The sequence below is a fragment of the Euleptes europaea genome, chromosome 19 (assembly GCF_029931775.1).
Source record: "Euleptes europaea isolate rEulEur1 chromosome 19, rEulEur1.hap1, whole genome shotgun sequence".
Lineage (NCBI taxonomy): Eukaryota > Metazoa > Chordata > Lepidosauria > Squamata > Sphaerodactylidae > Euleptes > Euleptes europaea.
In genome coordinates, this window is record NC_079330.1 from 17239952 (window position 1) to 17256709 (window position 16758).

Sequence of the window (16758 nt, forward strand, 5' to 3'; positions counted from 1 at the left end):
ATGCTCTGGTGTTGTCATCGCAGCTGGCCACGGTTCCGACTGTGCTTCCTCCCCTTGCTCCCGGCTTGCCTGCATATGGCTTAGTGTGTGCAGTGCTTAACAAAATTAGGTGTCCTTTTTTCTCCTCAGGGCTTTGTGGTGCATCTGTGCTGTTTTCTGTGTGGCTTTTCTCATGCTTCATTCCAGAGGTATCTCTGAATCGGACGCTGCTGGCTGAAAGTTCCAACGCAGTATTCCTCTTCTCCGATTAACCTTCAGAAAAATTATTCTTTTTTTTTATATTTACATGTTGTTTATTATTTTTTCACCAAATACGGTCAAATATAGACAACATCTGGCCAAATTGCATTCTGCGACTTTAAAATAAAGGAAAGAAATTATAAACACCCTTTTGCAAATTAAGTGTTGACTTCCAACAGTTTATAAACGGCTTTCTAATATTACCAAATAATCTGCAGTGCTGCAGTCCAAGCTCTGCTCACGACCTGATCCCGACGGAAGTTGGTTTCAGGTAGCCGGCTCAAGGTTGACTCAGCCTTCCATCCTTCTGAGGTTGGTCAAATGAGGACCCAGCTTGCTGGGGGTAAAGGGAAGACGACTGGGGAAGGCACTGGCAAACCTCCCCGTAAACAAAGTCTGCCTAGTAAATGTCAGGATTTGACATCACCCAATGGGTCAGGAGTGACCCGGTGCTTGCACAGGGGACTACCTTTACCTTTAATATTACCAAATACTGGTCTAAGGTGTCTCCCATCTTATTAAATGTTCACTTTCGGTCAATGTAGCCATTTTTAAAAAACAATCCGCCATATTTTCTAAGTCTAATCTTTGACTGGAGGGAAGGTGGCATGGTATATACCCGATCTTGTTGGAGCTTGGAAGCAAAGCAGGGTCAGTACTTGGATGGGAAACCACCGAGGAAGAATCTGCAGCGGAAGGCTATGGCAAACTACTTCTGCTTCCCATTTGCCTTGAAAGCCTCTTGCTGGGGTCGCCATAAGTCGGTTGCCACTTGAAGAGACATAGATATGTAATCTTTGACGAAAAGTTTCTTTAAAAAGGTCTGATGAATGGTTTTATTGACCAATTTCAAAGTTACCTTCTCCTGCATTTAGGGTGGCGTACCGTCCAATGTGATTAAAACCCAGATACAACAACACAGGCCCTGACCTGGATGGCCCAGGCTAGCCTGATCTCGTCAGATCTCAGAAGCTAAGCAGGGTCAGCCCTGGTTAGTATTTGGATGGGAGACCACCAAGGAAGACCAGGGTTGCTGTGCAGAGGAAGGCACTGGCAAACCACCTCTGTTAGTCTCTTGCCATGAAACCCCCCCAAAAGGGGTCGCCATAAGTCGGCTGCGACTTGACGGCACTTTACACACACACACACACACACACACACACACACACACACACACACACACACAACACAGTAAGCTAAAAATGGTGCAAAGCAGGCAGCTTGCCACACATGGCAATTAAAAAAAAAAATATTTAGCCCTTCTCAGTAAACACCATTAAGCCAGGAATGCCCTCCACAATATGTTTGCTTTTCAGACCTTTCAAAAGACCTATAGTGAGAGGGCCTTTCTCACCCTTGCCTCTTTCTGCTTGACTCTTGCGATCATAGTCCATATTCTGAGAAGCTCTGCCACTGAGTGAGCTTGAAGACAAATTTGGAGATCCCTGCTTAGGTGAAGCAGCTGCAGGAATTTTGTTGGGAGGATTTAGATCAGATTCAGGGGTTTGCACATCTGTTACTACCAGTTTTCACCTGAAGTGAGATACGGGGTGTCCTTGGAAGTCCAGATGTCCTGTTGGAACCTAGAGGGAAGTTAGAAGAATTCTGATGAGATTTAGATTTAGAATTTAGTCTCTTTTAGAGGATGAACCACAATTCAGTGGTGGAGCACGTGCTTCGCATACCAAGTGTCCCAGGTTGAATACCCAGAAATGTATCCTGAGGCATTATGACTTCACTAGCAACCAAACATTGCCAAGGATAAAGGCTTGATTACTCTTTGATTAGTTTAAATGTTTGAGTGTGAAAGGAGGCAGAAGCAGATAGGAACAATGCCTAGGTTCTGATTAAGTATTTCGTTAAGTATTTTGCTACAGATTTCCAGATGATTGAATACATTTTGGGAGAGGTTTCCCAAGAAGGAGGAGATGACTCAGAGGGGATTGGCTTTACCTGTTTTGCAACTTGATGTGGTTAGCTGGACATCTGGATGTGTAAAAGAACAAGTCCAAGTTCTCTGAATAGAGAACTCTTGATTGCTGATGCAATTAAGAGGTTGAATCCCTGGCATCTCAGTAGAAGCACTGAGAAAGACTCTGCTTGAGGTCTCTTGGAGATCCTGGTCACTACCAGTACAAATAAACAATAGCGGGCTTGTTGGGCCAAAGGCCTGACTCAGTAGAAAGAAGCTTCAGATTTTGAGACCCGTCCTGCTGTGGACTTGAGTCACACTGATGTGGTTTCGTAAATCCATCCTCAGTCCATTGTCGATCAAACAGTGCCAACACAATACCCTCAACCCTTCTCATGTTCCAGGGGAAACATAAGAACATAAGAAAAGACATGCTGGATCAGACCAAGGTCCATCAAGTCCAGCAGTCTATTCACTCAGTAGCCATCCAGGTGTCTCTAGGAAGCCCCCAAACAGGACAACTGCAGCATTATCCTGCCTGTGTTCCACAGCACCTAATATATTCAGCATGCTCCTCTGATCCTGGAGAGAATAGGTATGCATCATGACTTGTATCCATTTTTACCAGTAGCCGTGAATACTCCTCTCCTCCATGAACATACTCCCCTCTTAAAGCCTTCCAATTTGGCATCCATCACCCCATCCTGGGGCAGGGAGTTCCACAATTTAACATCATGGGGCAGGGAGTTCCACAAGTTCCACAGGGAGTTGCCCACCATTTCTAGAAGTCCTCCTCCAAAAGGTTCCAGAAGAGGAATACTGCTTTGAATTGCTTTGCATTTTGTGTTATTGCTGTGAGAGAGCGCTAGAATTGCAGAGGCTGAAGTGCTGAAGGGGTTTCCTCGGGAGTAATTCTGCCAAGGTGTCTGTTTCAGGTGGCAGGTAACGGGGATCCCGAGTCACCAAACTCAATATCCTGGCAGGCCTCTACCAGAAGAGGCCGAAGGCCCCAGAGGAAGAGGCACGAAGTGGCGCTTCACACTGCTGGTTCTGGTGAGTTGATCAGAGCTTCTGGAAAAGGAGAGCCGTCAGGGGCAGGGAGTTACTCGAGCAAACTTTGCAATAGCTGTGGGGGCTCACAGTGGAAGTTGGGGCTAACCACGTTTCTTTTGGCTTGCCAGCAGGCTCTTGGAGAAGTCCCCCCTCTATAACAATGGACGACGGGGACACCGTTCGGCTCTTTGTGGCCCTCTTTGACTACGACCCCATTTCAATGTCTCCTAATCCGGATGCTGCAGAAGAGGAACTCCCGTTCCAGGAGGGCCAAATTCTAAAGGCAAGAGCAGAGCTAAGAGAGGAAACATCTAGTCCACTTGGGAGCCAGCGTGGTATAGGGGTTAAGAGCAGTGGTTTGGAGCGGTGGACTCTGGGGTCACTGGAGACCTGGTAGGGGTCACTGGAGACTCTGATCGAGAGAACCGGGTTTGAGTCCCCCACTCCTCCACATGAGCGGTGGATGCTAATCTGGTGAACCAGGTCGGTTTCCCGACTCCTCCACATGAAGCCAGCTGGGTGACCTTTTCTTCACTTTTTCCCATTTCTACCAAAACCCTTTTTTTTAAGGTGGGGTGGCCAGGGGCTTTTCCACACCGAGCTGCAACTCAGCTTCTTAACTGCGTCGTTTCCCCCCTTCCTTTACTCGTGATACTGTTTACCAGTCATTGCTCACTTGTTCTCCCCCCCACCAAATCACAAGATAAAAGTTAAAGAGAAACCAGCAGAGTGACAACCGCGATGCTGCGTGTTGTAAGAGTGTGTTAAGGAACTGAGCTGCGAGGGGGAACTCAGGGCGGAAAAGTCCCTGAAAGTTACACGGTGTTTTAAATGTAGCCACGTCATTGATGTATGGCAAGAGCAAGTATGGTACTTGCTTTATTTTTGGTCCCTTTCCTTCTAATCCCTAGCACAGAATTTAGGGGAGGGGCCGTGGCTCAGTGGTAGAGCATCTGCTTGGCATGCAGAAGGTCCCAGGTTCAATCCCCGGCATCTCCAGTTCAAGGGACTAGGCAGGTAGGTGATGTGAAAGACCTCTGCCTGAGACCCTGGAAAGCTGTTGCCGGTATGAGTAGACAAGACTGACTTTGATGGACCAACAGTCTGATTCAGTATAAGGCAGCTTCATGTGTTCATGTGTTCAATTCCTTTCCTTCTTTGCTTCTATGACCCATAGGTCCTGAGCAGTTACTTCTTAGAGGAAAATATGATGGAGAGAGATTTGGCCATGGCCAATGTTATATTTGGATCCATCAGCAAAAAGGGGACTATTTTGTCTCTTGTTATGGGGGCAGGAATTCTTGCCAATATGGGGGTGATCCATTTATCTCGGCGGCATTTAAAGAGGGGGCATTCCATCACCTTATGAGATGATGTGTCAATTTTCTTTGAATTTGCTTGGGCAAAGTCTGTCGGAGTATGGTAGATTTCCATATCTTCCATTTAATACTGCTGAGGATGCAGCATTTAAATGGGCGAGCATAAAGGCTCTTTGGAAGTAAGGGACTGTCAGGTTGTAAAAGTATAGTGGAGTTAGCAAAGGGGGGGGGAATGCTAAAGAACTGAGTTGAACATACTCTCAGGGCACGCATTGTGGAACTATGGTGGTCTAATTCTTTTATGCATCTCTTAATAGTTAATATAGATTTCCTTTCCCCCATATTTAGTAGGGTTAGCACAGAATTTGCCTTTTTCACACACACGCACACATGCAGAGCACACTGGGCTGACATTTTCATTCAGCTATCCGCCGTAATTAGGAGCCCCGTGGCGCAGAGTGATAAGCTGCAGTACTGCAGTCAATAGCTCTGCTCACGACCTGAGTTCGATCCCGACAGAAGCTGGTTTCAGGTAGTTGGCTCAAGGTTGACTCAGACTTCCATCCTTCCGAGGTTGGTCAAATGAGTACCCAGCTTGCTGGGGGTGTAAAGTGTAAACGACAGGGGAAGGCAATGGCAAACCACCCTGCAAACATAGTCTGCCTAGTAAATGTTGTGATGTGATGTCACCCCAATGGTCAGTAATGACCCGGTGCTTGCAGAGGGGACTGCCTTTACCTTTAATAAGAGCCAACAGGAATTATAATGGACAAAAGAACGTGAGGATATTTTTCATTTAACTTCTTTCCCTGGCTCTTAACAGTCTGCATTAGGAAGTTCAAAGAGATCACAGGACAGGGAGGCAGGAAAGAGATGAACCTGACAGGGAAGCTTTCCAAGGGAACTACCTTTACCTTTTTAGCTAGCATGGTGTAGTGGTTAAGAGCGGTGGTTTGGAGCGGTGGAGTCTGATCTGGAGAACCGGGTTTGATTCCCCACTCCTCCACAGAGTGGCGGATGCTAATCTGATGAACCGGGTTGGTTTCCCCACTCCTCCACATGAAGCCAGCTGGGTGACCTTGGGCTAGTCACAGCTCTCTTAGAGCTCTCTCGGACCCACCACCTACCTCACAGGGTGTCCTTTGTGGGGAAGGGAAGGGAAGGTGATAGTAAGCTAGTTTGATTCTTCCTCAAGTGGTAGAGAAAGTCAGCATATAAAAAACAGCTCTTCTTCTACCCCTCCTCCTCCTCCTCTTCTTCCTCCTCCTTTTCCTCCCCCTCCACGGTCTCTTTCCTAGGGTCGAAGGTGCCTTGAGAGAAAGATAGCTGCTTGTGCTCATCTCTGCCTAGCCAGGCTTTGTCTCCGCAAAACAGTTTCTTTTTAAAAAATAAATTCCGCGAAGCGCGTTCAGCCAGAGATGACATCAGGCCACAAGGCGTGTGTGAGTGCACTGTGGCAAGCAAAGCTACTCTCGCACCACTTCCATCCCTCGTAAATAAAATTATTGAGTCTGTCTCCACCACATGTCCCCTACCTGCAGGTCTATGGCCACAAGGATGCTGATGGTTTCTACAGAGGAGAAAGCGCCGGGAGAGTGGGGTACATTCCATGCAACATGGTCTCCGAGGTCCAGGTGGACAGCGACGTGGCCAGGAAGCAGCTCTTACAAGACGGTCACATTCCTGCCAACATGCTGGCGGAAAGCCTAGGTACACTCTCTGGCTTCCTTTACCTGCTCTTGATAGGGTTTACTTTAAAAATGAGCCCTGCTTTGGTACCCTACTTCCTCCAGCAGTTTAGGAAAGCTGTAACTCTCGGCTGTTTCCCTCGCGGTCACGCCTCCGATGACTTCGGGTCTTCGTTGTGATTATGCATGCCATTTCCGACCATCAGAGGTTGCCTCGCTCTCCCCCTGCGTTTCCCCGTGTTTGGCCTGCGTTTTCAAATTTGAAATAAAACAGGTCTCTAAAAATACAGGGAAACGCAGGGGGAGAGCGAGGCGACCTCTGACGGTCGAAAACGGCATGCATAATCGCAACAAGGACCCGAAGTCGTCAGAGGGGTGACCGAGAGGGAAACAACCACGCATAAAAGGCCATAGTACCCTTCAGGGAAGATGTGGCTCCTCGGGTGGTGGTGGAAAGTTCTGTCGAGTGGCTGCCGACTTATGGCAACCCCATAGGGTTTTCAAGGCAAGAGATGAACAAAGCTGATTTGCCATTGCCTGACTCTGCACAGTGACCCTGGACTTCCTCGGTGGTCTCCCATCCAAGCGCTAACCAGGGCTGACCTTGCTTGGCTTCCAAGATCTGACATAATCAGACTAGCCACCAGCTTCAGTTCCTGGCAACGTCTGTTGGGAAACACTTCCTATTTTGCCTGGAGAGCCACTGTCAGAGGAGATAATGCTAGATGGGCCAAGGGTCTGATTCAGCATGGGGCAGATTTATCAGTTACAGAATGATCTGGACTGTAATGATTGATTCCATTCTTTTCATGCATAAGATCCCAGCTTTTATATCTAGCATTGCCAGTTAAAGAATTTGCTGGGAAGGAATTGTGGGTACTTCAGGAAAGGTTTGGCGTTTCCTTTCTTCTGCTGATTCTTCTTTGCGAGTCCCTCCCAGCCCCAGTACCCTGGTTCCTTTGGCAAAGGACTCAGTAATTTGCATCTGCTGAGGGGATGCGTATTCTCATTGAGACACCTATCCACCAACATAACTGCACCATGTTAATTCCTTCTCCCTAGGAAATCCTAGAGACTGCAGTTTCATGTTGGGGGGGGGGGGAAATACTAGAGACAGCTAAAATTCCTAGGATATTTTGGGAGAAGACACAGGAGAGCCAGTGTGGTGTAGCAGTTAAGAACGGTGGTTTGGAGCAGTGGAGTCTGGAGAACTGGGTTTGATTCCCCACGCCTCCACATGAGTGGTGGAGGCTAATCTGCTGAACTGGATTTGTTTCCCCACTCCTCTGCATGAAGCCAGCTGGGTGACCTTGGGCTAGTCACAGTTCTCTTTGAGCTCTCTCAGCCTCACCTACCTCACAGGATGTCTGTTGTGGGGAGGGGAAGGGAAGGTGATTGTAAGCCGGTTTGATTCTGTCTTAAGTGGTAGAGAAAGTCGGCATATAAAAACCAACTCTTCTTTCTTTTGTATGTGAAAAAATGTAAGAACTGGCCTCTAGAAACTCTTTTGTTTTAAGCCTCCTTTTGTTGCTTTGCTGATTCAGTATTTATTTCAAATATTTCTGTCTTGCCTTTCTACCAAAGGGTAACTAAGGCAGCCCGCAATATTATATTTTTAAAATAACTTATTTGAGATTAAGCTGCAATTGATAGTGACGTAATTAATCATTAATTTTTTTACTCCCGCTGCATGATTGATTTGCTTTTTTCTTTTGATTCTTTACTGCAGGGAAAAGTGCAAACTCTGCCTCGCCCCAGAGAAAGGCAGTCCATCCTCCGAAGCCCCGGCGGTCAAAGAAAGGTCTGTGATGGCAACAGGCTGTCAATTCCTGTCAGTCATTTAGGGCCAGACTATGTGAGATGGAAATAATGGACCTCCCCTTGGGTTTAGAATGTAAAATTGAGGCGCGTGTAAATCTGAGGGGCCAGTGTGATATCGTGGTAAGAGTGCTGGACTAAAATCTTACAGGCCAACGCTCCCCAGAACCGGGTCTCAGGCAAAGGTCTTTCACATTACCTACTTGCCTGGTCCCTTTAACTGGAGATGCCAGGGATTGAACCTGGGACCTTCTGCATGCCAAGCAGATGCTCTACTACTGAGCCATGGTACACACGGGTGGAAGAGCAGGGTTAAAAACACTAGCCAGCATTGTGTCAGGGTTAGTGCCAGGCTAGGCTCTAGAGACCCAGGTTCGAATCCCAACTCTGCCATGCAAGCCTGCTGAGTGTCCGTCTCTCTCTGCCTAACCCACCTGGCAGCATGGGTACTGTAAAGAGAGAATGACATCGGAAGCTGCTTTAGGTCCCCACTGGGGAGAAAAGTGGGGTATATTTATCTGAATTAATCATTTAAAAAAATTAAAATCTTTTCTTGCACAGTGGGACGAGACAAGCGGGAAGGAGAGAGCCCTCGCTCGGGTGAGAATTGCTTTCCTTTTTTTCCTTCTCAGATTCCCAGGAGAGCCAGCGTGGTATAGTGGTTAAGAGCGGTGGTTTGGGGCGGTGGACTCTAATCTGGAGAACTGGGTTTGATTCCCCACTCCTCAACATGAGCGGCAGAGGCTAATCCGGTGAACTGGGGTTGGTTTCCCCACTCCTACACATGAAGCCAGCTGGGTGACCTTGGGCTAGTCACAGTTCTCTCAGCCCCACCCATCTCACAAGGTGTCTTTTGTGGGGAGGGGGGAACAGACAGTGATTATAAGCCACTTTGAGATTCCTTATGGTACAGAAAAAGCGGGTATAAAAACCAACTCTTCTTGAACACATGAAGCTGCCTTCTACTGAATCAGGCCCTTGGTCCATCAAAGTCAGTTTTGTCTACTCAGACAGGCAGCGGCTCTCCAGGGTCTCAGGCAGAGGTCTTTCACATCACCTACTTGCCTAGTCCCTTTAACTAGAAATGCCGGGGATTGAACCTGGGACCTTCTGCATGCCAAGCAGATGCTCTACCACTGAGCCACAGCCCCTCCCCAATTTAACCCATGATCCTTTGTGAGTCTGGAGGTTTGTTTGGTGTCCATCCATACCCCTGCCTGCCTCTCTGTCCTGGGACTGTGTCCCACCAACACACATCCACATTAGCTTTGAATCACACGTGATTCAGCCATAGCTCTTGTTGAATTTTCCTCCGTTGTGACTTTAGCTTTGACTTGTGTGCTGAGAAGAGAGCCACCCCTTCTTGATGTCGCTGTACTTTTCCTTTTTCTGACAGCAATACTTGAGGGCCAGGATCTCAGCTCTGAAGAGGAGGCTTCCAAAACGATGGTGGCCATCTTTGACTACAATCCGAAGGAAAGTTCTCCCAATGCGGACATGGAGGTAAGTGAGGGCCGCTGTCCCCATAATATTTATAGGATTTGGAATATATGGGGCACATTTGTATTTATAGGCATAACTCTTCATTACCATTTTGACGTTCTTAACAGCATGCCTCAGAGACTTCTCTTTTCTGCTCTGTCCCAGCATTTAAGTAAGGCTTAGCTGAAACTCCTCGCTAGGTTTTTTGGTGAATACCTTTGGCAGTGCTGAAAACACTTTACCTTTTAATGGTTTTTCCGCATCCATTCCTTTGCCTCAAAATGTTTGCTTATTTGTTTATGTTGCTGACACTTGCTGCCAGCGATGTCATCATGTAGTCACATCTGATCACGATGCCATTCCGCTAAGTCTTGGATTGGGTGGCTTCACCCAGGTGGCTGAGGCATCCAGGGCACTCTGGAAGCAGCAACCGTGGGATGCAATGGTGCTAAACAGGATCAAAATTAGGTAAATGTTCGCAATGCCAATGTGTTTTTTGGGGAGAAGCTTCCACCCTATTACAATTGTGAACATGAACATTACAATTGCTGGTTTTGACCTGGAAAATGAATACGGAGAATATTTGGCACGAACTGCCCTGTTGATCATTGTATTTCTTTCTAGGCTGAGCTGAAGTTTTGCGCTGGGGACATTGTGACTGTAGTTGGCTCCATGGATGTCGACGGGTTCTATTTTGTAAGTACAGAACTTCCCTCTGTAGAGACAGCTTTTACTTCACCAACCTTTTTCTGCTGACTTTGCATGCTAACTGAGAGTTTGAGCACTCTTCAACTTGTTAGTTAACTATCTTTGCTTAAAGTTACTTTAAACTTTGGCAGTTAATTGAAACAGTTTACAGTAAAGTTAAACTAATTGAACACATGAAGCTGTCTTATACTGAATCAGACCATCAGGCTCTCCAGGGTCTCAGGCAGGGGTCTTTCCCATCCCCTACTTGCCTAGTCCCTTTAACTGGAGATGCCAGGGATTGAACCTGGGACCTTCTGCATGCCAAGCAGATGCTCTACCACTGAGCCACAGCCCCTCCCATAAAATTGCTTTTTAATAGAGGTTAAGAGTTGAGATTGGCCTTTTTATCTTCCTATATCAGATGTAATTAATATGTACTTGCTGATTGGCTCATTTGCACTTGTGTCGGTTATCTCATATTTAGTTAAGAACCAATCACTTACCTAGACAGTAATCACATGATTATGACAGAACAGATTTAGAAAAAGACAAGATTGATATTTTACTATAAATATGCACTACAGTGATAGCCAAATCAGATTTCTCTGGATGGAAGTCTCAGAAGAAGATTAGATGGAATTTCTGGGTATATGACTAGGGCTTTTTGATCATTCCTAAATGCAGTGAGACCCTGGAAATCTTGTTGGTCTTTAAGGTGCTGCCAGACTAGAGAAACAAAGGCACGTGTATTTGTTTTTTTGTAAGGCAGAAACAAAACCAAAATGGGGATATTTTGAGTCACATCAGCCCACATTCCTCACCCTCATTTCTTCTCTGTCCTTAGGGGGAGGTCAACGGGCAGAAGGGGCTTGTGCCGTCCAACTTTCTGGAAGCCCTGCCATCCGATGGTGTGCTGCCTGGTGAGCCAAGGCTTGGAAGGCAGGTAAAGTCCCACCCCCCACCCCCCGCATGAGAGCTTGGGCTGTGGACGGGAGAATTGTCAACCACCGGGATGTGGGCGCCCAACAGCCGTCTCTCTCTCTCAACTGCCCACAGTTTGGCAGTCAATTTTATATGAAGTGGTGGTGTAACCATTAAGATTTCCTAGAGCTGAAGAACTTTTTGGGGAGGAGGGCAAGATCCGGGCTGGAAAGCAATCAGAATGGCCGCAGGAGGCAGGGATTAATTATTCCAATGGCAGCCAGCAGCGTTGTCTAAACACCACATTCATTTTGTGCTTTTGAGTGCCCAAAGATGCCTGTTGGTTTATTTGGTTTATTTATACACTGTCTTTCTGGAACTGCCCGAGGCATCTTAACGCTTCATACAGTATAATTATAGTTGTTAAATTAAAGATAGGAGATTAAAAAGACATGGCAATTAACCCCCAGTTTAAAACCACATTAGGAATTAGTTTTAAAAGGTCCTTTGAAGTAGAAACTGTTGGGCAGCCAAACTGGTCCATGCGAAATCCAAACACAAGAACAAAATCTGTGTAATAACCTTTATTGGGACAAACCCAAATTGGAACAAAACGCTTTGCAAGCTCATCAGAACTCTTCCACAGACTGGATGTTCCCAAATTTAAAAAGATAGAAGGGTAGAGGGCAGAATTCTCAGGCCATGATCTTGAGGTCTGGTCTTACAGGAATCCATTGTGAGATTCTGGCAGGCAGTTCATTTTGTTGGTGAGGTGTAGCATTGCACCATGGTCAATGTCTTTGATTCTTTGTTCTGATATAAAAACATCCAAGTCTTTTGAAACAAAAACTATCTCCAGAAAACTGGTAGCTTGAGGACCAGATGTAATTCATGGGGTAGGGAGCTGTAAAGATTTGGGGTGGCATTTTTCTCGTTATCCTTGCAACAGCTTTGTAAAGAGGGCCATATTGCACTACATATATTTTTGTTTGGAGGAGGGTATACGTCAAACTGGCGGGACGACGGCTTGCCTAAAAATGACTTTAGTGCCTGAGGCCACTCAGGATTTCCTGGCAAACACTTTATCATCCTCTTTGATTTGCCGTTTTCCTGTGTGGAATCTGAGCCTGTGAGTCTTCCTTTTCAGTCTGGTCATTTATGCAGGGGAAGTTTGTGTTTGGTTTGCTGCACAGTTTTCTGATCCAAATGCTCAAACATCATATGCATGAGGGCTTCCCCCACCCCCGAAGAAATTCCAGGAGTACCTTGTGATTAATTAGGCCTCCCCAGTGAATCACAGAGCTTCTGAGTCCCTCCCCCTGAAAAGGGAGCCTTGTTGCAGTGTACTTGGAGGGGGTAGGTCAGCTCTTAAAGGGACCACTCCCTGTCTGTGCCTGTGTTTTTGCACAACTGGGTATTCCTCCCCTGCTTTCTTCAACAGCTCCCTGCCAGGAGCTGCCTTCCAGCCTCTCTTTGGTTGATGTCTTCCTGCACATTTCATGAAGATTCCACTCCCTCTTTTGAGCTTCGCAAGGGGTTGGATGGGAGGGACAGACATGTGGGAGGGAGAAGCCAGAATAGGTGTGGGGAAAGAAACCCCAAAGTTAGGGCTATGCATGAAAATGGCGGGGATTTGCCTCACTCTTGCCTCGAAGCAGAATTTAAATTTGTTATAAAACAGCATCCTAGAACTGCGGGGAAAGAACGAGGCAGGAGCGAAGTGACTTCTAAATGTTGGTAAAATCATGAATAATGCAAAGGAAGCCTCGAAGCAGGGTTCACGAGCTAAATACCCCTGCATAAATGGCCTAAGTTTCCATGTAGAAAACTTTCCCCATGAAACTTGTGCACCAGTTTTGCATATTAGCTGCCTAATAATGACATGAAAGAATTAAGAAAACCAGAAATAAAAATAGGTGAAATGAAAAGATGCCTACTAGAGGAGGGGGCTTCCACAAAGCATGACTGGCATAGAGCTTTATGGCAAATCCTAGTAGTGTGTCTCTTGTCAATATTAAAGCACGATGGTTTGGGACATTTTACAAAAAGTCACTTCAGCCGTCATGTTTAACTGGATCTCTTCTGGCCTTGTCTTACAATCTCCAGGATAGAAATCTGGATTTCTTTTTGAAAGAAAGCAAAGTTGAGAATTGACCTGTTAGAGGGGGGAAATCCATTAGGCATCTCAAACTGGGTTTTAAAAAAACAGATGATGGAAAGTAAGCAGAGGGATGCCAGAAAGGCATTTTTGAAGTTTTTGACGGGTGGCGTGTGTGCGTGCGGATGAATATTGACATCTTCTGTTGTCCTTTGTGGCTGGCGGTGCTCTTCAGAGAACAAGGAAGAGAAGAGTCCAGTGACAGAAGCGAGGCAGACAGCCACAGAGGGAGAGACCGAGAGAGACGGATTGAAATTATGTAAGTCTCTCCAACCACAATAGCTGGGGAAGAGGCAAATCATTTTTTAATGAGTACATATGAGTACATAACAACCCTGCTGTATTTCACAAAGGGCTGATTTACCCATTACGAACTCCACATGTGGATTTTCAACGTATGTGTGGAATATGCAGTCACAAGAGCGGCTAGCCATTGACATAGGTGTTCATTGAGCCCACATTTGGAAAGACTAGGCGTAATTTCTTTGGTGGCCTGTTCTGTCACTAACTCCAGTGCTCAGAGGACCATGAAACTGCCCAGTTGAGCAGGCATTGTGTGTAGTTTCATTCACACTAGCACATTCTATCAAAAAAAATTGCCTTATATATGATGAGGAAACTGGGTCCAGAATTTCCTGTATTACAGTTGTTTATGCATAATGAGAGATACACCATTCTCCCATACAGTCATTCCCACACCATTCTCCTGTACAGTCATTCTCCCATACAGTCGTATTACAGTTGCTTATGTGTAATGAGAGATAAGAACATAAGAACATAAGAAAGGCCATGCTGGATCAGACCGTTATGTTAGGTGCTTTGGAACACAGGACGGACGTTCCTGCTGCAGTTGTCTTGTTTATGGGCTTTCTAGAGGCACCTGGTTGGCCACTGTGTGAACAGACTGCTGGACTTGATGGACCTTTACAGAAGCCATGTTGGGTTTTGCTCAGCAGGGCTTACCCTTCTATATGCTTGACAATTCTATCTTTAATAATGCTTTCCATTAATTTACCTGGAACAGACGTTAAGCTAACTGGCCTGTAACTTCCTGGGTCGCCCCTGGAACCTTTTTTATAAATGGGTGTTACATTGGCTATTCTCCAGTCCTCTGGTTCAGAGGCTGATCTAAGGGACATGTTACGTATCATTGTTAGGAGTTCAGCAATTTCCCACTAGAGTTCTTGAAGAACTCTAGGATGAATATCGTCTGGTCCCTGTGACTTGTCAGTTTGCAGTTTGTCAAGACGTTCTAGGACTTCCTGCCTTGTTACCACTATTTGCCCCTCAATCTCCCCTCCCCAAAACCTCTGTTCAGGAGAAGGTATCTGCCCTATATCTTCAACAGTGAAGACAGATGAGAAGAATTAATTTAGTTTCTCAGCAATCGCTTTAATGTTCCTTTACTCCCATTGTCATCCAGTGGTCCAACCGCTTCCCTAGCTGGTTTCCTACTCCTAATGTACTTAAATAATTTATTATTGTTGGTCTTGATGTGTTTAGCAATATGTCCCTCAAAATCTTTTTTTGCATCTCTGATTGTTTGCTTTCATTTCCTTTGTGCAAGTTTGTGTTTGCTTTTGTTTGCCATAGTTGGGCAATCCTTCCAGTTTCTGAAAAAAGCCTTTTTTTCTCTAATAGCTTCCTTCACCTTACCCGTTAGCCATGGAGGTGACCTCTTGGACTTATTACCACCTTTCCTGACCTGTGGTATACAATCTAGCTGAGCCCCTAGTAATGTGGACTTGAGTAACCCCCAAGCATTTTCCAGAGATTTAACCCTCCTAACTGTTATTTTCGACTTCCTCTTTACCAGGTTTCTCATTTTAGAGAAGTTCCCTCTTTTAAGGTCAAAGGTAATTGTGTGAGATTTCTCAGGCACTTTCCCACATACATATAAATTAAATTTGATGCCATTGTGGTCACCATTGCCAACTGGCTCAACTACATCCTCATCCCGCACTAAGTCGCTGGCAGCACCACAGAGTATTTCCAGGATCGTCTCCCTTCTGGTCGGGTCTGTGACCACCTGTTCGAGGGCACAGTCATTGAGGAGGTCTAAAAATTTTTATCTCTTTGGCTTGACTGGAGCATGCGTTTATCCAGTCAATATGAGGATAGTTAAAGTCTCCCATTGCCCCATTCTCCTGTCATTCCCACACCATTCTTCCACACCATTCTCCTGTACAATCATTCTCCCGCACAGTCATATTGCAGTTGCTTATGTGTAATGAGAGATGCCAACCACCAGGTACTAGCTGAAGATCCCCTGCTATTAAAACTGATCTCCAGCCGATAGAGATCAGTTCACCTGGAGAAAATGGCCGCTTTGGCAATTGGACTATGGCATTGGAGTTCGTCCCCAAGCCCCGCCCTCCTCCGGCTGCGCCCCAAAAACCTCCCGCTGGTTACGAAAAGGGACCTGGCAATCCTAGAGATGCACCATTCTTCTGTGTAGTCATTCCCACACCATTCTCCTATACAGTTATTCTCCCGTGCAGTCAGATTACAGTTGCTTATGTGTAATGAGAGATGTACCATTCTCCCGTGCAGTCATTCCCGTGTTAAACCTGTAAGCACAAACAAAGCCATTTTATGCAAGTGCAACATAACATCTGAACTGGGTTGGAGCCATCGTAACAAATAGTCGCTGATGGGGACCTATCCTCCATGATTTTGCCTAATTCCTTAATTTATTTCAAAGTTATTTTGCAACTGTAAAAGACGTTCTCCTGTTCTTGGATCTCACTGCCCCTTTGCTTTCTGTTCCCTTTTCAGTGGCATTCACTAGATTGTGGGGAACGGCTCAATTTCTTTGCCTGGAAGCTGGGAAGTTCCACTGCCTCACGCCCTCTCGGCCTAGTCAGGGCACGTGTCCCTCAGGACCCCTCAACCCCAAGCCCTTTGGGGAAGAAGATGAGGCATTTCTTCTTAAGGACTCAAGTAAGAAGAACAGACAACGGTGGCCAGGCAGCCAAGAGAAACACAGAACTGCTGGGCTCTCTGAGCTGTAATCTGAACCCCCCAAAAGTGTCTTGGAAGAAGGGAATTCAGATTATGAGAAATTTATCACAATGGCATTTTGCTTCTGGAGAGCTTCTGGAGAGCTCCATAAAAGGGAGTTGGAGCTCTGGAGGTCCAGAAAGGGGTGTGGGTTTCCCGTAGGAATGTACCACTCATGATGTCTGTTCTCCAGTGTGAGGTTGTAGCTGTGATGCAGTTCAGTGGATGTTTCCCATCTTCATTATCTCACAGGAAAAAAATCCCCTTTGATTGGAAATCAAAGCTCCTGTCTTAAACCTTTGCTCTGTTCCTGGGGGTGTGGGGAGGCCTCTCAGAAGGTCACATTCCCCCAGTCTAGGCCTTTTGCACTCAGATTCATTTCCGTTACTGCCTCCCATCAGCAAGATGCGGTCAGATTTGGCCAGGGAAGACCTTCTTTGGGGTGATTCCCCACCCCAAGAAAGGAAAAAAGGA

At 46.2% G+C, this 16758-nt stretch overlaps 1 protein-coding gene across 1 annotated transcript in view; it reads left to right on the forward strand.

Annotated features, from left to right (window-relative positions):
- The window catches only part of TSPOAP1 (TSPO associated protein 1), a 64229-nt gene extending 50689 nt beyond the window's left edge, over positions 1-13540 (forward strand). Inside the window, exons 23-29 of the mRNA XM_056864970.1 lie at positions 3088-3205; positions 3337-3488; positions 6066-6234; positions 9427-9533; positions 10137-10208; positions 11047-11145; positions 13457-13540. Of these exons, the coding sequence (XP_056720948.1) occupies positions 3088-3205; positions 3337-3488; positions 6066-6234; positions 9427-9533; positions 10137-10208; positions 11047-11145; positions 13457-13483 (744 nt within the window). The 3' untranslated portion in view covers positions 13484-13540. The remainder of the gene's footprint in view (positions 1-3087; positions 3206-3336; positions 3489-6065; positions 6235-9426; positions 9534-10136; positions 10209-11046; positions 11146-13456) is intronic.
- The last annotated feature ends 3218 nt before the right edge of the window (positions 13541-16758 follow it).